Below are 21,562 nucleotides of genomic sequence, written 5' to 3' on the forward strand. Positions count from 1 at the left end.
AATTATTAAATTTTTAACAGTAATGGATTTTATCGAATGTTGTTATTGCCACTAAGTTTTCTTTTTCAGGTGGTGTTTCTCCATCCTGTTCATAATTATGCTCTTATTGCATATGATCCTTCTGCTCTTGGAGCTGGTGCCTCAGTGGTTCATGCTGCTGAACTTCTTCCTGGTAGGGCCAACTTTTTATAATAGATTCCCGAATGTCTGTTCTTGAATATTATCATGTTTCTGTTTTCTCTATAAGAATACCCCCGACTTTTTGCATGTTGTGTAATTTTTTCTTTGTAAATTTATATCACCTTCTATAATTGGAACTGCATGAGGGTATTTCTTATTGATGGTCATATGGAAGGAGTATGCCTTTCATGTACATCTTAAACTATGTCTGAGGACATTCAGAGCCATAAGACACACAAAAAAAACCTTGATGATTAGCAGAATGGGGGCCCGTCTTAAACCATTGCTTACACTAGGTTTTAGATCATTTCTCATCAATAGAGTTGAATGTAGCTCATAATCTTCGTAGATTTACTTAAATCAACAAGAATTTCAATTTGAATGCTATTAATTGTTTATATGCTAAATTTTTTTTAAAGATAACCATAGAACCCCTTTTGAAAGCAACAAAGCTTCTTCAAGATGATGATAGTCAACACCACCGACACCCTGGAGCGGCAACTGACATCCTAGATCAATGAAACCTCTCTCGCTCTCTCTCCTCCTCCTAGCCCCTGCCGTGAAACCCTATTTCATTGAAACACAATCCCCACCAAAACCCTAGATCGACTCTTCAACACCACCATATGTACATTTACAGTATACCGTGTAAATTGTATATATATTATAGCACTTGTAAGCCATTCATTTATGCTTTACATATATACATGTACATATAGGAATCCCTCTCTATTCCATTTCATACATATATTCTGCAAAGCTTCTAATCCTCTCTCTCTATATTCAATTGTATATTGGCAAAATTGAGTTGTTTGGGCATCTTCTTGATTACTTGATTTATATGTGCTGTGATTTTATTTGGGCACTGTGTGATTTTTGTTTACTTTATTTGGTTATTGATTTTCGTGTGTATATTCTTTGCCTTTATTATTTCTTATTTACAGGGCATAGTAGTAAATAAGCAAGAAATTAGCGGATTGGTGTCGTATTAATGAATAAGTAACAAATAGCTCAAATTAAGTTCATAATTTAAAACTTCATGTAAATATTACTTCTAGTGAAGAATTACGAGTAATGAACCTAATACAGGGATGACAAAAAGATCAATAATAGAGAAATATAAGAGCACTTAAAGAAGGCATCCTAACAAATTTATTCAATAAAATTTTAAAAGAGGAAATAATGCCTAATGAACGGTGAAAAGGTATGATAGTACCAACTTTACAAAAATAGATGTGATATAATAAATTGTTTTATGAATTGAGGATTTTATTAGAATTTTCGGGTCGTGACAGAATAGTATCTTAGCTTGTACCCAGCCGGAAGTGTGAGTGTAGTGATGATGTAGACCGGTGTGAGTGGGCGAGTGCGTAGTACTGGTTAGCTACCACTCGTAGCTGGGTGTGTGTGGGCGGATGGCGTTCACTGGCAGCTATTGGGATGGTTCGTTAGTGTGATTGGGCAGGTAGCCCGGGTTTGTTATTGTAATTAACGAGTCATACAATGAAATTATAGGAAAGGGTTATCGAACAAAGATTAAGAATTGAATCTACATTGTTTGAAAACCATTTTGAATTTGTGCCAGGAAGTTCTATTATGGAGATCATTTATTTAAGTAGACAGTTAATAGAATATTGTTAAAGCAAATAAAATTATCCGCATATGGTTTCATAGACTTTGAGAAGACATAGAATGCTAAGGAATATAATCTGGTGGTTTTTACAAAGAAAATGAGTCACTCTAAAACTTAAAGATTATTAAGGATATATATAACAAGGCAAAGATTAGAGTTTGTATGATATGTGAAGAAACTAATAATTTTTCCGTAATACAAGAAGAAAATCATAGTGATTGTTGTTTGCTGTTCTCACAGTGTTGTTAGATACTTTTAAGGAAATATTAGAAACAAAAGTATAAATATTAAAGAATGCATTAGAAATTGTTGAACGAAAAATAAAAGTTGAAGAGAGAAATTAAAACATTAACACAAGAATATAACGTGGTTCAGCAGCCACCAGGGCTTACATCCATGACACACAAATCCCAAAGGGATACGTCTCTTTCATTACATTCTCTCTTAATTTTGTTTACAATATCCACCTCTATTTTAGTTTATTTTGATAAGTAAGATTTTATAAAAGGCGCTTAAAAGGGAAGCGCTCCCAAGGAAGACAACAACCGTCCAAGACGACACTATAGCTTTAAGCTATCCACAAAATCCAAAAGACAATCCATTGAATTACAGTCCAGCCCATTTACCCAAAAGAATAAAAAAGTAAGAATACTGTATTTAATAGCCCAAATGGGAGACTCCTCTCCCTTAAAATATCTCTTATTTCTCCCGCGTCACAGACCCCACGAAAAATACAAAGGGGAGTGGCCCTTCAAGCATCTTTGACTCGGCTCTCCACTGTATACCCTTTCCAAGTCTCCAACACGTCTACCGTGGCTTCTGAGAACACCCATGGAAGACCAAACGCAACCAAAAACATAGACCAAACATCCCTAGCCACTGAGCAATGAATAAGAAAATGGTTGATGGATTCACCCGTCTTCTTGCACATATAGCACCTCTTAACAATAAGAAGATGGGCTTGTAACTAGAGAATAGAAATTTCTTGCTCCACAAATATTTTATAATAAAGGAATTACACAAAGTCAAATACGAATATGGTAACAACTTGTTGACCAATATAGCAACGTTAACATTCTGTCTAGGAGTGATTTGAGGGCTTAAATCACTCATACAGTTATTCTCCAACCCCCCAAATCACTCCTACAATTGTTTTCCAACTCTCCCCCCCCCCCCCCCCCCAAGTTGGTACACGGAGATTTAACGCAATTGTTCAACTTGCAATTAAATATGAAGTAGTCGAGAGTCTCAGACGAGTAAATTTGAGATGAGTTGATCAGACAAGTTGATTTGGATATCTAAGTTGATCCGGAGATATAAGGCGAGTTGATCCAAGAAGAGTATAGTACAAAGTAGAGTATGATAAACTTGCTCTGATACCATGTTGGAAAAAAAAATAAAAGTTGAAGAGAGAAATTAAAACATGAAGAACACAATAATATAACGTGGTTTAACCACTAGAGCTTACATCCATGACACACAAAGCCCAAAGGGCTACATCTCTTTCATTACATTCTCTTTTAATTTTGTTTACAATATCCACCTTTATTTATAAGTGAATTGGGCTTGTGACTAGAGAATTTCTTGCTCTACAAGTATTTTAGTATAATAAAGGAATTACACAAAGTCAAATACAAATATGGTAACAACTTGTTACCCAAGTATAGCAACCTTAACATTTCGTCACTTAAATCATTCCTATAATAATTTTCCAACAGAAATTAAAGGACTAGAAATTAGTAAGATTAAAATAGAATTTGTGGAATGTAAATTCAATAAAGTCCAGGAAAGTGATAATTTAACAATATTAATTTAAGGCCAAAGGATTACTCAGAATAATGATATTACTAGCAGTACTAGAGTAGGATGGACAAAATGGAGATATGCTAGAGGTATCATATGTGTTTAAAAGTACTAAATTGGTTAAAAGAAAATTTTATAGGACGGCTAGGAAGCCAACATATATACATGGGCAGAGTGTTGGCAGCTAAAAATGAAACAAGAATAATGCATTCATATAGTCATAGTTGTTAAAAGCTCAAGGCGCACTAAGGCGACGAGGCCTCCTGAGGCGCAAGGCGAGGCACACGCCCAACCGAAGTGAGGTGCAAGTTGAGAAAAAAAAAAATGGCACCCAAAACAATAGCATGTCAATTTCAAAGCAATACTTAGCTTGTCAATTTCGAGAGCATATAAAACTGAAAATCAGATTCTGGAGTGAGAACTGAAGTGAATAACAGAGTGAGATTCTGGAGTGAATAACAGAATTGAGAGATGTTTGTAATTCAATTGATAACTGAGAAACAGATTCTGGGGTGAAATACAGATTAAAAAAACAGATTAGTAAAACAAAAACAGATTCTGGGTGAAAAGGTTGCAGAAAAACAGATTAAAAAAAAAACAGAGACAATAGAATGAGATTCTGGAGTGAAGAACAGAATTGAGAGATGTTTGTAATTCAATTGAGAACTGAGAAACAGATTCTGGAGTGAAAAACAGAATCTGGAGTGTAAAGGTTGCAGAAAAACAGAAGTAATAAACAGAGATTTCAGCTTAGATTTTCAGTTCGAAGCCTAAAGTCTGAAGAAGAAGAAGAAGGAAACGAAGAAGAAGAGAGAGAATGGGAAGAAAGAGCTTTCAGTTTGAACAGGAGAGTAGAAGAAAAAGAAGAAGAAGAAGGGAGAAGAGAGAAGAAGAAAAGAGAGAGCTTACGGTGCTTACCTGAGTTGCTGAGACGCAGAAGAGAGAGAGCAGAGCTTTCAGTCCAATCGCACCAGAGCCCTGAGGTTTTGTAATCGCAAACCAATTTCAGACCCAAACCTTAGATTGCGGAACAAAGAGAGAGGAGCTTTCTTTTATATGTTTAATTTTTATCATTGATTTGGGTCAAGAGTCGAGACATCAACTGACCAAGTCCTTTTCTTTATGTTTTATTTTTTTTTTGTTAGTCCATCAATCAGATGGTTACAAGTAAAAAGGGCAGAGATAAAAAGTACACTAAAAAGAAGCTCGCCTCTGATGCGCCTAGGGCTCCGCCCCTATTTGTTGAAGGCGCGCCTGTTTAAAGACGCCTTGCCCTGGATATACCAAGGCGCAGTAGCTGCACCTTGAGGCGCATTGCGCTCTTTTAACAACTATGCATATAGTTGAAGTAAGAATGTTGAGATGAATGATAATATTGAATAGAAGAGACAGGTTTACTTATCAAAATGTGAGGGAGATAAAGAATAACACTTATTAGTGACAAAATAAGATAATCAAGCTTAGGTTGTATGGAAACAAACAATATGGACCCCCAGATACATTAGTAAGAAAAAGAAGATCAGTTTGCATAGCAGGTATGAGATAGAAAGGTCGACCAAAACTAACTTGGGATAAAGTAATTAGAAATGACTTTGAAAAATTAATTATAAAGAGGAGACATGGCGTGTAATAGAATAGAATGGAAAAAGAGAATTCATGTAGCCGACCCCATCCTGACCAAAGGGAGACCTGGGATTTACCGGCTAGTTGTGTCTTGGCTCTAATTTGAGCTGCAGATTGTACTCTGGAAACGGAGATACCCACATTAATAGCAAGGATGATGATGATGTTGATTAAATGTTTTTATTGCAAATAAATGCACTTCGACTCTGAGTGGTTCTATGTTTTGGTCATGTTCATGGGAGGAAGGATAAATTCTGATTCTGAAACTATTCTCTCCTGAACTGACCATGTCTCTCTTATCAACATTTTTCAAAATGAACTTATGTGATGTTATACCCCAAGTTATTTTTCTTTTCTCAAGGGATAATTGATTGTAAGCTCTGTGACAGAACCTACACTGCGTCGTGGAGATCCAGTCTATCTTGTGGGGTTAAGTAGGAGCCTGCAGGCAACATCAAGGAAATCTGTTGTTACCAATCCTTATGCTGCTCTGAATATTGGTTCGGCTGATTGTCCTCGTTATAGAGCAACCAATATGGAAGTTATTGAGCTTGATACTGGTAAATTGTATTCCACCCCTTGTTTTTTTTATTTATTTATTTTTTTGTTTTTTTAAAAATTTTAAATTTTTATTTTTTTAAGATCTGTTTTTTAGAAGTGTACTCTTTGGTTTGGTTCTGAATCATCCAAGTATTGATTATTGTTTAGTTATACTTTTTTTTTCCCTGATATATTTGTCATGGTATTATCTCTTGGCTTTTTTAGATTTTGGTAGTACTTTCTCGGGTGTGCTAACTGATGAGCATGGAAGGGTTCAAGCAATCTGGGGAAGCTTTTCAACCCAGGTTTGTACAGTTCACTGCTTGTGAGTTGCTTAGTTATCGAAACATGTTCTGATGTCTGTATTCCTAATTGCAGCTAAAATATGGTTGTAACTCATCAGAAGATCATCAATTTGTACGAGGTATGCCAATTTATACAATCAGTCAAGTCCTTGACAAAATCATATCTGGTGCAAAGGGACCACCTCTTCTCATAAATGGCATCAAAAGGCCAATGCCGCTCATCAGGATTTTAGAGGTTGAACTTTATCCTACTTTGCTTTCCAAGGCCCGGAGTTTTGGATTGAGTGATGAATGGATCCAGGTACACTTGCTTAACTGAAATTTCCTTTTCAATGCTCTTCCACACATTCAATGATTATGTTTGCTTTTTTACCGAAGTTCTCCAAAATGCTGACAAGATTATGTTTCTCCAGTTCACATTATTTGGGTACCTTATTTTAGTAGTTGCTCCAGAGAATCTTGAAACGTCTGATGATGATTTCCCACTACTTTTGGAAATTGGTAAATAGCATTGTTTTTTCAATTAATCACTGATTTGTCTGTTGTAGGCTCTTGTCAAGAAAGATCCTGTTAGACGACAAGTCTTACGTGTTAAGGGTTGTTTGGCTGGTTCAAAAGCTGAGAATCTATTAGAACAAGGTGACATGGTCTTGGCAATTAATGGAGAGCCTGTTACATGCTTCCATGACATTGAAAATGCTTGTCAGGCGCTAGATCAAAGTGATGACAATGATGGGAGTCTTAACTTGACTATTTTCCGTCAGGTAAGCAAAAAGCAATACCCGTTGCCTCCCCCCCCACCTTTCCTTCCTTCCTTCCTCTTTTCTCCCTCTTTTTTCATTTGACTTATTTGGTAAAAGATATCTGATAATTTTATTTCAGTTATTTAATTTATATTGGTAAAGACCATTTGCTTGTATAAAATAAGGAAAGTTCTATAGCCGAAGTCTGTCTTTACGCATGACCTCCATCTCTGGCAGGGACGTGAAATCAAACTTCTTGTGGGAACAGATGTGAGGGATGGAAATGGAACAACACGGGTGATAAATTGGTGTGGATCTGTTGTCCAGGATCCTCACCCAGCGGTGCGTGCTCTTGGATTTCTTCCACAACAAGGCCATGGTGTATATGTGGCAAGGTAAGGGTTTTGCTCTTTCTGAGACCCGTTCAGTTTGAGATGACAGCAAGTATGGAATGTTGGCAGTAACATGTCGGAATTTTCTATTATTGGGTGCCTGTTTGATAATCCAAATTAACTTCACCTATAAGTAAGTGGAAATTATTTTCCAAATCACTCTGAGCTGGGTTGCTAGGGCTTGTCTCAGTTCCAAAAGAAGTCTATTGTTGGATCATGCTGGATGGTCTTGGAAGCTGGCAGCCAAGCTGCTCAAACTTGTTTATTTAGACACCATCGTGCTCTAAAATAATGTCAACCTTTAAGTGGGAGGCCATCCCTAGCCAATTCCTACCAATAACCATTTCTAGAATTTACATCAGCTTGCTACTTATTTAAGTGCTTCTTGCATCTCTTTTTTAATATACTGCGGTTGAAAATTTATAAAAATAAAATTTTCAGGTGGTGTCATGGGAGTCCAGTGCATAGATATGGACTTTATGCTCTTCAGTGGATTGTTGAAGTTAATGGGAAATCAACTCCTGATCTAGATGCCTTCATCAATGTAACAAAGGTATGTCTACCTTCTGTATTATTCAAGACATACTTTGAGACTAAGATTTATTTTATTTTATATTTCTGAATTTGAAAATCTTGTTGCTACTAGTCTCTTACTGTTTAAAATAATGCACAACACAAATGAAGTTCCCTTTCAAGGCCGACCACATAAATGTTGATAACAACATATTGAATATAAAGTATTCTCTAAAATGTTTGTAGTATCAATTCAATAAAGAGAATACTATCCGAAAGGCGACTGGGGCATGGGTGGGCATGTGTGTTGGTGGTCCTTCATAGTCTGTGGTGCATGAGTTGTGAATTTGGACGGCTGATGTTTTGCGTTGTTTCACAATTTTTACTATTTCCGATCCTCAAGCAGAGGCATGTCTAAACAATCTAAGTTTAGGTCACCACCTTATCCAAAGGTAGCGCCTTGCTATCTTTTGTAAACACGAGTGATTTTTCGGTTATTGTTTTTATGGTTTATATTAATTGGATTATTTTGTCATTGAATCAAATTGGTGTATTATTTGTTATTCTGTATATTATGGAAGAATTTAACACAAGTAGATTCACATACCTAGCCGCTTGAACACGTGATTTTGCATGATACGAGGTTTAAATTTCTGCCTATGTGAAGCCATTTAAAATTCGCCTTTCCAATAATTTTAAGTCAACTAGATGTCGTAATGTCACTGATTCATCGCATGGAAAGTAGACCATCCTTGGATCATGTATGTTTATCCGTTATAATCCTTCTAAATAATTGCAGGAATTAGAAGACAGGGAGTTTGTTCGTGTCAAGACTGTCCACTTGAATGGGAAGCCTCGGGTAATGACATTGAAGCAGGATTTGCACTACTGGCCTACGTGGGAGCTTAGATTTGATCCCAACACTGCAATGTGGCGCCGCCAGACAATAAAAGCATTAACCTGCGGGATTGCATGAACCCACCCTTCTGTATTTCATAGACTCCCCCGGGAAGAGAGGAGAAAATATAGATCAGAAATATGTCAGAATTTTATTTATTGAACCCTTTGGGGTTACTATGCTGTTGTATTGAGATATGAACTGTAATAATACTACTAGTGTTAGTTATACTAGGAAGATCTTATAAGTCTGGTTCTTGCATATTGCGATTAGCAATTGTCTGGGAGAGGATCAAGTACCACAAAAATATTTATTCTGTGCCGGTATAACTATTATATTTATTATTGTAAAATTATAATAAATTTTCAGCTTTTGCCTTCATTTTTCTTTCCTCGAGTTTCAGGCCACCCCTCGTTTTTGATATATCATTTTGCTGTCTGCGTGTGTTTTAATTATACGATTACCATTATTTTCTGTTTACTTATCATTTGATTTGTGGTTAGCAATTAATGAATTTCTGTTTTATAGTTACCGTTGATTTATGGTTAATATAAAGGACATCAGAATATTGTAAATCTGACTTGTCAACTCTCTTTTGTGAGTTTGCACAAATCATCTTTTTCAAGTAAAATATTTATTTTTTATTTTTGCTTTGTCCGTTTTTGTAGGTCCACAGTGTAAAATTATTTATGGTGGGCCAGCTATTTTTGTTAAGTTTTAATATATTTAAACATCAAAGAGTTTAAAAAAATATTTAATATTTTATAGACCCTAAATTAGTGCAAGATCTAATGTAAATATTGAAATTAGTGCAAGTAGAAGTAGAAGTAGAAGAAAATCAAACTAGCTTAAATTAGTGCAACATCGAAGAAAACCAAACTAGAAGTAGGTTTTTGAACAAGTAAATATAAGCAAGTTTTTGAACAAGTAAATATAAGCAAGTTTTTGAACAAGTAAATAGATATTTATTATTTCGTAAATATTTTAGAACCACCAAAATGTAGATATTGGAATTAAGGCACAAGTATAAGAAAATCAAACTAGAAGTATGTTTCTGAACCAGTAAAGAAAACCAAACTAGAAGCAAGTTACCAAATATCAGATATTTTACATCCACCAAACATCGCCTAAATGAGTGCAAGATGGAATGTAAATATTGGAATTAAGGCAAGTAGAAGAAACTAAACTAGCATAAATTAGTGCTAAGATCAAATATAAATATTGGAATTAAGGCACAAGTAGAAGAAAACCAAACTAGAAGCAAGTTTGTGAACAAGTAAATAGATATTTCCTATTTCGTAAATATTTTAGAATTGGTAAAAAAATATTTAATATTTTGCATCCAATCAAACTGAGCCTAAATTAGAATGTAAATATTGGAATTAAGGCACAAGTAGAAGAGAATCAAACTAAAAAAAGGCTTCCTATAATTTTCTTCTTCTTCACGTCATGAACTTGCTACACCTTCTGCAACATGGACATAACGAACGTACTCTTGATCATGATGAGTTGAATTACTAATAATACAAGAAAGAGAATGAAAAGTAGACTAGTAAAATCATGATTGGTGTAAGGAATGTTGATTGCACAAGACTTGTTGCCGATGAAGGTCGAGGAGGAACCCTGTAATACCAAGGTAAAAAAGGGAACATAGGATTCGGAGGAGGAGGTGGAGTGTTGCCTGTGTACACCATCGGAGGATAAACTCCAGGAGGAGGTGGAGTGTAGCCTGTGTACTCCATTGGAGGATAAACTTCAGGAGGAAGAGGTGGAGTGTAGCCTGTGTACTCCATTGGAGGATAAACTTCAGGAGGAGGAGGTGGAGTGTAGCCTCCTGTGTACTCCATTGGAGGATAAACTTCAGGAGGAGGAGGTGGAGTGTAGCCTGTGTACTCCATTGGAGGATAAACTTCAGCACGAGGATGCGCTACAAAGTTTGATATTACTGCGGCTACAAGTATGGTATGGACTAGTTTGGTGAAGTAACTCGCCATGGAATGAGGTTGTGGGCTTTGAAGATGCGTGGTTGGTGGTCTGAGAGAGCTGTTAGGGTTTTGTTTTGGCACACACACACACACACACACTATATATATATATATATACTCTGCAAAATTTTAGTAAGGAAAGATTTGATCATTAATTCTCCACATCACTTATTTTTATTTGAAGTGTACGTATGGCAACTTCCATTATAGGATTGTTGTTTTTTGGTAAGCAGATACTATTTAAGATAGGAGTCCATATTGAATTTTCCTTTTTAAAAGGAAAATTTTAATCCTCAAGCAATATGATCTTTTGTCCCCCATTGTCTCTTTGCCTCAGTAAGTCAGTATGAATGTTGAATTATTTATCTACATATTGTATCATATAAAATAAAATAAAAAATTAAAAAAAAAAAAGTAAAAGGAAAGGAAGAGATCATATTGGGCCAAAATAACTTACTGGACTTGGGGACAAACGATACAGATGACAACATGCAAATCTATTGGGCTTTATTGGCCGGGCTGGGTTAACGCAAATTGGTATCCAACATGCATGCTAAGCCTGCTTAGTCCTTGCTTCTTAACCTAGTTAAGTTTCCTTCTGTGATTTTATCATATGTTTGGAAGCAAGCTTTCTGCTCAGTTTGGTAGCTAGGAAGGAAGAGGGGTGGAGAGAAGACAGGAAGGAAAAAGCGAACTTCATTCGTTTGGTAAAAAGGAGAAAAGGAGAAAAGGTGATGGATGAGTCATCATTCCTCTTCTTCCGAACCAAAAAAGAAAGATAATGTTATAATAATTGTATAGATATACATAATATATACAGAGAAAAACACAATTCAACTACATACTTTTTAGTTTATAGATTAACTTTTGCATTTCCCCGTCTACTCATTTATCCTAAACAAAGGGCAGGAAGAGTCGGTATTGAAATTAACAAGTGGAAAAGCTTTAGATTGCTGCGGTTGCGATTGTGGTAAGCTGAGTCATGCATGTATGTGATGAGTTTGCTTCACTTAAATACTCATCTTGTTGAATTGACCATTCAGTCCTCACAACTAAAAAACTACTACAATGTTGCTGTAACACATAAATATGCTCAGTTATACATCAGTATAATAAACAAACATGTGAGAAGTAGTCAATATGAACAATTCAGAGCATGATTTGATGTTCACAACATCAACTGATTCTCACATTATGGCCAACTGAGATCATGTCTATTCCTGATTTAGGACAACAAAAGATATCACTAAATGGAGAATCAATCAACAAATTTCATGGTGAAGAATATTAAGAAAGAATGCCAAGAAAGATTAATATTCTTCCAAATATAGATATATATATATATATATATATATATATATATATATAAGAAATAATGCAATAGTACACTTTGAAAGAGTAAATGCTGAGGTAATTAGGGTAGCTCAAGTGGATGGTGTGTCAACCTCATACATCGTTGCCATAACTACACGTTATATATGGTCCCAAAAATTTAATGCACTTAAAATATTAACATGTTATTATTGCCTTATAATTTACATATTAATCTCTTATTAGTGACCTTCGCAGAGATTTGTTCAAATAACTCCTAACTAAAATTATTATCAAAATAGTCTTGACACATTGAAGACACGTTGAAGTTTGTTCAACTTTCTCTAACTACCGCGACGTCAAGGGCCAACGTTTGGTTTGGGGGACCAAAATTAATTACATGAATATAAAAATAAAAATATAATATTTTTTTTTTTCACTATAGAGCAAAAATCAAAACTCATATTCACATAATTATCACAATACAATAAGTATTGTCAAAAAAAAAAAAAAAATCAAAATCAAAATCAAACAAAAAATATAGAACAAAAATCACATCAACAATATATGGCTAGCTCAGTTAAAAGAAAATAAAATGAAAATAAGAAAAAATCATATCCATGTTTGATCAGATAATCTTGCTAATGATGTTGGAGATGAATGTGCTTCTACAAAATTTGAAATCTGTATTTGGTTCCGTAATTTTTCCTACATTTCTCAAGCATTTCAAATAGTGGTACTTCAAGTACCTATTTCGTAATGACTAGTTTGTAAAATTGTGATGACCTTATAGATGGGTGTAAGAGGTATTGGCAGACTATCATACTGGGCGAGTTACAGGTACACAATTTCACAGTATCTGGATGCGAAAAGGAAAGTGATATATATATAGGTGTGTCACTCCAATTGGTACGAGGTCGTTTAGAATAAAATCTAAGAGAAAAACCATGCAGACTCGGGCACAAAACGGACAATATCATACCATGTGGTGGAGTGTGTCGTTACAAATGGTATTAGAGTCTAACCCAATCAAAAGTGTGGCCAACAAGCGCCTGAGTGCGGAAAGGGGGAGTATTATATTTGTAGGTGTGTCACTCCAATTAATATGAGGCTTTTTGGAATAAAATTCAAGAGTAAAATTGTAAGGACTCAAACCCAAAACAGACAATATCATACCATGTAGTGGAGTGAGTTGTTACAAAAATGGCTGAACAAAATTATTTTAATTTATGACCAGTGTGTAAAATAATTCAATAAAATAGACATTGGCTAATAATAATTCATCATTTGATTTATCAACAAGCCACTTGTTAATATATATATATATATATATATATATATATATATTGTCTTCAACTGCTCACAAAAAATTATTTTCAACTTTGCAAAAACAATCCAAAAGGGTAGATATAAGAAAGTGTAGTTTTGTCCAATTAAATTTGATTGAAATTGGTTATTGGGTATTTTAATAAGGTCCTTTGAGTCATTTTCTCTCACTTACGGATAGTTTGGGTATTTAAAAAATATTCCATTGATTAATGTTATAAGTAATAAGAGTACTTGTGCAAACCTCAACACGGTTTTAGAGATTATTTTGACAAACCTCAGAAGATATTAAAAGATTATTTTGACAATAATTTTAATTGAATAATATTTGAACAAAGAGGTCAAAGACTATTTTGACAATCGTGCGTAAAAATAAAGGAAGGTAAGAGTATTTCACCTTACTACAATGCTCTTGTTGAAAAAAAGCAAGAAGCTGGAGGGCAAATTAAGCAATGTATATATTGCATCCGTCACATCGCATCACTTCCCTACCAGTACCAGAGCTCTAAGCATTGTATGAACTCTACTGGAAATTAATATTTTTTTATGCTTCATTAGGAAAATTAGCTAATTGTGTCAATATATTAATTAATATTTGACATACTGAAACATAGAATTTGAATCTATTATTATATATTTTGGATTTGGATGTTGACTGCCAGTATTAATTAATTTGCTTTTAGATATCAATTTAATTAGTGTGTGCTCCATATTGAAAATGATGTGTGATTGAACATGTTTTAGTATAATTTATTAAGTGTATGTGTATGTTGTAATACATGCATCAGGACTAGGGTTAAGATAAACCATGTCAGAAAAATAATGACGTTTTTTTCCCAATCAAATTTAAAGTATTCTGCGAATATTTGTTTGGGATCGGAAGAACTTCCTCCAAATCACTGGTATGCACAATAATACATAGAATTACACGTGGTTTTTTCTTAAAATTATTATTATTATTATATATAAGAGAGAAATTTAATATTTTTCTCATAGTTTTCTTTTCATATATTTTTAATTTAAGAAAGGATATGTAATTAACTTTTCATTTTATCAGTGATTGCACTTCGCACTATTTGTAGTTGTGTATAGCATGGTAGGCTGAAGATGCATGTTGGCGGTGAAAGTATCTTCTTGATTTAAAAAAACCATAATTAATTAATGAGTGCACACTTGTGGAGAGAGAGAGAGAGAGAGAGCAATATTCAATAAAAAAGATTGTTATTGAGATGAACAAACATGTCAATAGAAATCAAGAACAACAGGGCGCTCATCATCAAATTAACAACACCACCATCAGTCTTTTACAAACTGAATCAATAATATCGCATTAATTAGCTTACAATCCATTAATCATGACAAAAACGCCAATAATTCAAACACTCCACATCCCATCAAAACCACCAAAACTAGAACAAACCTATCCCGGCCAGCACCGGAGTAGAAATACGACCAATCATTGAGATTGGGATCAGTAGGATACAAATTCGCAGCAGGATACAAATCCCCCGGCTGCCCCGTCACATAAATGAACCTTGGTGGTGGCGGTGTTTGTGTTTGTGTTTCGGGAGTACCGCAATACTGAACCTTTGGAGGAGGTGGTGGCGGCGGCGGCGGCGGCGGCGGTGGTGGAGGAAACTGCTGCTGGCTGCATGGATTCGCACAGGAGCAGGACATGCACTTTATATCTGAATCGGGTACCAGGGGCACCACTGTTTCGTCTACTTTTTCCGAGGATTTAGCACTAACGTGAACCTGCGGGAGATCAGAGATGAACAGAAGCAGCAGAATGACAAGTACATGAATGCATTGATGAGTTGAAAACCACATTTTTTCTAGTTGTAGCTAGTCACGCACTTGATTGATTGTTGCCTTATTTATGGATGGAGAATAAAATGAAGAGAGAGAGAGAGAGAGTAATTTATATATATATATATATATATATATATGAATACAAGAGTTATGGGTATAAGAAGTACTGATCGATTTGGGGAATTTTTCCTTACGTTAGGTGGTGCATGCACAGTTGTGTACAAATGCTATGACGATTGGGTTAAGTAATTTTGGTCATTTTTGGGAAAAAGACTTGGCATTATGAATTTATGAGCCTCTTTATATGGTTATGTGATGTGGTCATGAAAGCGAATTGCATGTGGACGTTGTAAATGTATGTCACCCACCTCTCTCCCTCTCTCTCTCTCTCTCTAGATATATATATATATATATTCTCTCTCCATATATTCTCTGTTACATTCACACACATCAATTCCCAGAATCCCAATCAAGAAGCATATATATGTAACTTACACTAAGTCATGTTCTAAACATCGTTATCTCTAGTGCATGTTTCTCTAAAATCATATGTCAAATTAGTTGGAGAAAATTTTATGGCCTGCACTTTATCAAACATGACATACGATTTTAGAGAAACATGTATTAAATAAGTAGTCACACTCGGGGATAAAAGACTTTTTCAATGACATAAAATTAAATAAAGATGTCTTAATTGAATTGGCTCCTGAGATTTTGACATGAGGGAGTCCATTAATTAATTCAGTGGTCTTGCATAAACAAAATTTGAAGTAGAGTAGCACAATTAATTAATTAGTATTTTGAAATAGAAGAGGCTAGCTTGATGTACAAGTCGACCTCTCATTGCCACTCTTTTAACTAGAGAAATGCTTCAGACAGGCTGCAAAAAGTGAGAGGCTGGCATTATTCCTCCCATTAGTGGATGGCTGAATGCATATGACACACACACACACACACACACACACATATATATATATATATTTAGTCATATACTAGTATACATATATTTAAGATAAGGGCACCTACTACAGCCGTGGATAATTTTGGGTATGATGCAATCAGAAAGTAAAGTGAAAATCCTGACCGTCAACTGTGTGGACTTTCTACCCAATTGTGCGTTGTACATGAAACTCTGGCTTGATGATCATAATATTTTAAGGATCACAAGCTTTTGGCGGATAAAGATGGAAGAGTCCTAAAAGCAGGTCTAAACAATTTCTTTTTGTATATATAGAATGTATATAGGAATAGAAGGGGAATCATATGCCCAGCAAAAGATGATGGAAGGAATTACTTTTTCCTCTTTCTTTCTTGAAAGTTAGGAACAATTCTTCTTTTCAACCAAGGGAATTGATTGCATTTGCTCTAAAGTCATCAACCAATATATTATCGATGCTTTACATTTTTCAAATTAAGCAAATAAGGGGGTTAAAGTGCCAAAAAAAAATAAATAAAATAAAATAAAATAAAAACTACATTTTTCAAATTAAGCAAATAAAGGGTTAAAAAAGATATATATATATATATCTCTACATTTTTCAAATTGAGCAAATAAGGTTATTTTATAAATTTGAAGATTGAAATACCTAAAATGCCCTTATATTTGAAAAAAATATTGATTATTAAAGGTATTTTAGAATTTTGATAAAAAAATTGGTCAAAATTGAACGTTGGAAATTTGCACTATTTTAAATGTTGGGAATTTATATGTACTACTTACCTTTTTTACTCCTTTTTTTTACATTATAGATATATATATATACTGTCAAAATATGCCATGATCAATGTGATTTCACATTTGAGCTCCAGAACCTCTAACCATTACAAATTGGTAGGATAACAAGTAGTTGAGCCCTATGTGTGAGAACAAATTCAGGAGGGGTGAAAACAGTAAAGTCTAAATTACACATAGTAAAAATAGGAGTAAGATTGCACACAAAACGTTAGAGTAACACACGTTGACAAAATTTATGTAACTTAAGTTGAACCTAAAGTTACACCTAAGCATAACCTAAATAGAGAGATTGTTATAGTTGGTTGATGGTTGATGGAATTACAGAGCGTGTGAGTTGGACCAATTTAATGCGAATGAAATGGTCTTGGCCTGGAATTCACAGATCAGTGTTTCAGATTGGGCTTTGTGAATAGATGATGAGCCATGTGTGTGATTGGGCCAAGAGGTGAACTTATTTTTATTCCACACAGACACAGATAGGTGCCGTCCCTGTTGGACCTATGTCTCCACCTACGAAGTACGAGCTGAACCTCCTATGAAAAAAGAAAATAAATAAAAAATAATATGGAAGAAAAGAATAAAAGATATTACTAAAATTAAATAGTCAGTGGCCACCCTTTTTTGCCTTTTCTTAGAGAACTCAGTGATCACTTTTTTTCTTTTCTTGATTTTTCTAATAAAGAAAGAGAATTGTGGATATTTTAGTCGACATCTCTTTAAAAGGAACAAATTGGTGTGGTCCCATCACGTTCGTTGCAAATCTTATTCATCCTGTCCAAGTTATTTAACTAGTCAAAAATACTAAAATAAGTATAGACTATAGAGATGCTTTCACATTAATATTAAAAGAATTTCATGATTAAATAATTTGGTCAAAATTTTATGTAATTTATTATAAATGAATTTTAAGAGAAGATTCAGTTGGTATAGTAACTTGTAAGTAAAGTAAAGGCTTCAGATAAAATTTAGTTCTAGACTCGAAATTCTTATTGAAGACAACACGCTTCTCGACTTAACTTATCCACAAATTATTGTATCATGTTCAAAAGAGGAATATCAGCCTTAACAAACTTTGGAAAAGCATCCAATTATTCGAACCTAACATTATTTGAAACGGTTGGACTCTTGGGCCTTCATTTTTAAAAAAATTACCATAAAACCAGGGGAACAAAAAAAGAATATGAATAAATCAAAGGTAGTCGGTACAAGTGTCCCATCCTCTTCTTACTGTGTCAACACGGGTCCCGCTCATATAATGCCACGAAGCAACCGAGGTCGGTACAAGGGTCCCATCCTCTTCTTACTGTGTCAACACGTGTCCCACCTCTTACAAACCTTCTTTATAAAAAGTGAAGAACTGCTATCCCCAGAATAACCCATCTGTCCATTTGTTCTCTTAACTCCTTCAGAAATATCTACTACTACGTACACAAATATCTCTCTTCACACACGCACACGCATATATATATATATATATAGAGAGAGAGAGAGAGAGGGGCATTAATTGAAATATAGAGATGACGAACTTTCCGACATGCATCCAGTGCGGTACGAGAAGTAACCCTTGCCGGTGCAAGGTATTTGGGCCCACACTTGGGTTCTTGGCGTTTGTGGCCACGGCGGTGGTGGAATGGCCGGTGGGCGCTCTCGTCTACATCTTCCGCCACTCGAAGGGCCGCCGCATCATGGCTCATCCGGCCACCGTTGTTTACCCTAAGGTGTCCAGAGCCATTCCCATTTGAGCATCTCTCTCAATTGGATGATGTTGCCTAAAAAGAGATATGTTAGGGGGCTTTTTTTGTTTTTTTTTTTTTTTTTTTTTGTGCGCTATTATAGTATATGCTGAACTACTTATGTTGAAATTTTCTGTACTTACATTTGAATAAATAAGAGAGTAATTTTCAATATGTAACCGTGTTGTTTCTCATTTTGGGAATAATATTTATTCCAAATTGTTTTATTTTTTTTCTTTTTTTCTGTTCCAAAGATAACCCACATAGCTTTTGGTTGACTACCCGAACAATCAACCGAATTGTCTAAAGTTCTTTTTGCCTACACAAATGATGCAATTTTATTTTTATTAAAATAATGAAATTGCACAATTATTAAAATAAATTTACTAAACAAATAAAATTGCCATTTAAACCATCACTAATAAATATTACAATCTTTGATTCACTCCAGTGAGATCTTCACAGTATATATATGTATATAAATAAATAATAAAATAGAAAGAAAATTTCATTGAGAACAGAGAGATCTTCACAGTATATATATGTATGTAAATAAATAATAAAATAGAAAAAAAAAATTCCATTGAGAACTGATTATAATAAAGAAAATCAACAGAAAAGTGGGTTTACATGGATAATGGAGTAGCATCTTTCACGACTATGGCTTCCATTATTTTCTGTATGAGTAAAGACCATATAGATCTGTATGGTGCGTGCACACATCATTATACATGCCAAATTAGGTTCATTTTCCCATTTTATTTTCTTCTTTATTAGTTTCTTTCTATTTATTATCCTCTTGCAATAATAATAGTCAAAAGCCTCATTGCTGTAGCCTACTAGCCTGTACTTCGCTTCTCTTCAACTACAATTCTCGTCTACTAAAGAATTCAAGAGACGAGTGGGCAGATAAAGTTTTCTAGCGGATTGGAAGATTTGGGACTTAATTGAAGGAGAATAATATATTGGCTGAGCTGTCATTGGTATACTATCTTATATACCATTTTGAATACTGTATCCGAATAAGGAGGAGTACTAATTATAATTGCACAGTCGGGATTAGAATTAGTTAGTTTTAAATACATTAATGTTTATTTTTATTTTTAGAAGACTTTACATAAATTACTTTTTTAGATAAAAATATCTATTTAAATTATCTACTCTTTCTTCTCCTCTCTTATTTTAATTTATGCATATAAGGATGTGATCATGTGTGCGTATATATATAACTAGTGTTATGTGAATGGTTTCTGAAAAAAGAAAAAAATATAGATGGATTCTGGAAAAAAAAAATATAAATAGGATAATTCATTCACAAAAGATGGATGAATTCTTTATATATTTCTTCCTACACCTACCCTTGAGTAAATAAATCCTTTTTTTTTTTTGTTTTTTTTGTTTATCTATATATATATATAAATAAGGATAATTCTATAAAAATGGAATTTTGAAAGTCAAATAACAAAATAATGGAGTCAAAATTAAAATTTCTATATTAATGGAATTTTCTCAAAACCTGACGTGGACATGGAAATTTAATATACATTGCATATTTATTTCCAAAATACCCTTCTATTGTTGTTATGAAATTCTGTTATTACCCATCATATCTAGAGAGAGAAACCCATATATGACAACCATTCTTTCCAAACGAACAACCAATAAACTTGAAAAATTCATCCAAAACTTCTGGTCATTTGCACTTTTCTAATGATTAAATGGACTTGCTATTTTTTTTAATTTTTAAATGGGTAGTTAGGTAGGTGAAAGAAATAGATGAAATAGGTTTTATTATTTATTTTATTATTATTATTTTTTTTTTAATGTTGCTCGGGAACAATTGAGACTCCATTAAAAGTTATTCCACTACATGGAGAGAGGGCCTTTCATCCAAAGAAAAGAAAAAAGCTCGAGGCATTCAAGCACAGGCGATGCAGAGGCAGAGATCCATAACAGTAATAGAAGGGTATTTTGGAAATAAAAAGATGATATAAATTAAATTTTCATGTCCACCTCATATTTTGAGAAAATTCCATTAATTTAGAAAACTTAATTTTGACTACATTCTTTTGTCTTTTGACTCACAAAACTCCATTTTTATGGAATTATCCCTTATATAAATGTGTGTGTTTCTTTTTTATTTTTACAACTATCCTTGTAGAAATTGATTTTTTTTTTTTTAAAAAAAAAAAAAAGAAATAAAAGAAAAGAAATGAATACTTATATAAAAATAATTTTGTATTTTTAAAAAAAAATTCTCAGAATCTATCTTGTATATGGACTATTTTCTTGCTCTCTTTCGTTTTTGTTTGTATTTTTTTTTTTCGTAATCCATCTATTGTGAATGGATTATCCTATCTAACCTTTTTTTTTTTTTTTTTTTCCTTTTTTAGCATCCATTCACATAACATTAGTTATTATATATACACACACATCCTCATATGGATTGATTAAAAGAGAAGATAAGAAGAAAGGCTAGATAATTTAAAAGAATATTTTTATCTAAAAAAAGTAATGTTTGTAGAACCCCATAAAAATAGAAACTCAAGTAATTAATGCATTTAAAACTAACCAATAATAACAATAACTGTGAAAGGACAATCACTTGAGCGACTGCAATTAGCACTCCCGAATAAGATAGTAGATACAGAAGGATTCCCCACACGTGTGTTTAAGGGCATTTTCATGTATTACTAATTTTGCGTTCAAATGAAAATTTTAAAAGAGGTAGGAGATAAAATGTAAAAACGAATTAATATTATCAAAGGATGAAATATATACACTCTACTTAGGGGTGGCAAAAGTTGATGCGACCCGCCAACACGATACGAGTTAAACGGTTTTTGGTTAATTTTAATTGGGTTCGGATCATAAACGGGTCAACACGATTAATCCGTTTAATTAATCGTGTCGTGTTTGGGTTGAGAGGTTCAACCCGTATAACCCGTTTATACACATTTAACTATATGTTGTAAATAAATTTTTATTTAAGTTCTAAAATTATTATATAAACTTGTGTCTTATAATTTA

General features: G+C 33.9%; 3 protein-coding genes across 3 annotated transcripts in view; 2 read left to right on the forward strand and 1 right to left on the reverse strand.

The window, feature by feature from the left end:
* LOC132283959 (protease Do-like 7) overlaps nucleotides 1–9,011 on the forward strand; it is a 29,400-nt gene extending 20,389 nt beyond the window's left edge. The window contains exons 17-24 of the mRNA XM_059786011.1: nucleotides 70–172; nucleotides 5,629–5,799; nucleotides 6,005–6,084; nucleotides 6,158–6,385; nucleotides 6,633–6,848; nucleotides 7,065–7,222; nucleotides 7,661–7,772; nucleotides 8,532–9,011. Of these exons, the coding sequence (XP_059641994.1) occupies nucleotides 70–172; nucleotides 5,629–5,799; nucleotides 6,005–6,084; nucleotides 6,158–6,385; nucleotides 6,633–6,848; nucleotides 7,065–7,222; nucleotides 7,661–7,772; nucleotides 8,532–8,708 (1,245 nt within the window). The 3' untranslated portion in view covers nucleotides 8,709–9,011. The remainder of the gene's footprint in view (nucleotides 1–69; nucleotides 173–5,628; nucleotides 5,800–6,004; nucleotides 6,085–6,157; nucleotides 6,386–6,632; nucleotides 6,849–7,064; nucleotides 7,223–7,660; nucleotides 7,773–8,531) is intronic.
* A 5,445-nt stretch (nucleotides 9,012–14,456) lies between these two features.
* LOC132283266 (uncharacterized) lies at nucleotides 14,457–15,353 on the reverse strand. Its single transcript, XM_059785199.1, has one exon. The coding sequence runs from the start codon at nucleotides 15,080–15,082 to the stop codon at nucleotides 14,606–14,608; it is 477 nt and encodes a 158-aa protein (XP_059641182.1). The 5' UTR covers nucleotides 15,083–15,353; the 3' UTR covers nucleotides 14,457–14,605.
* Nucleotides 15,354–18,164: 2,811 nt separating this feature from the next.
* LOC132283182 (uncharacterized) lies at nucleotides 18,165–18,706 on the forward strand. The gene has a single exon (XM_059785106.1). It carries the CDS (start codon nucleotides 18,317–18,319, stop codon nucleotides 18,539–18,541), a length of 225 nt encoding a protein of 74 aa, XP_059641089.1. The 5' UTR covers nucleotides 18,165–18,316; the 3' UTR covers nucleotides 18,542–18,706.
* Nucleotides 18,707–21,562: the final 2,856 nt, after the last annotated feature.

Source organism: Cornus florida, unplaced genomic scaffold (genome assembly GCF_030987335.1).
Source record: "Cornus florida cultivar Cherokee Brave unplaced genomic scaffold, ASM3098733v1 CherokeeBrave_3.0.0_Hap2_Chr11, whole genome shotgun sequence".
In the NCBI taxonomy this organism is placed as follows: Eukaryota; Viridiplantae; Streptophyta; class Magnoliopsida; order Cornales; family Cornaceae; genus Cornus; species Cornus florida.

Bases quoted from the DNA above. Each gene is read 5' to 3' on its own strand.
- LOC132283182 (XM_059785106.1), top strand. From the start codon at position 18,317: ATGACGAACTTTCCGACATGCATCCAGTGCGGTACGAGAAGTAACCCT.
- LOC132283266 (XM_059785199.1), bottom strand. From the start codon at position 15,082: ATGTGGTTTTCAACTCATCAATGCATTCATGTACTTGTCATTCTGCTG.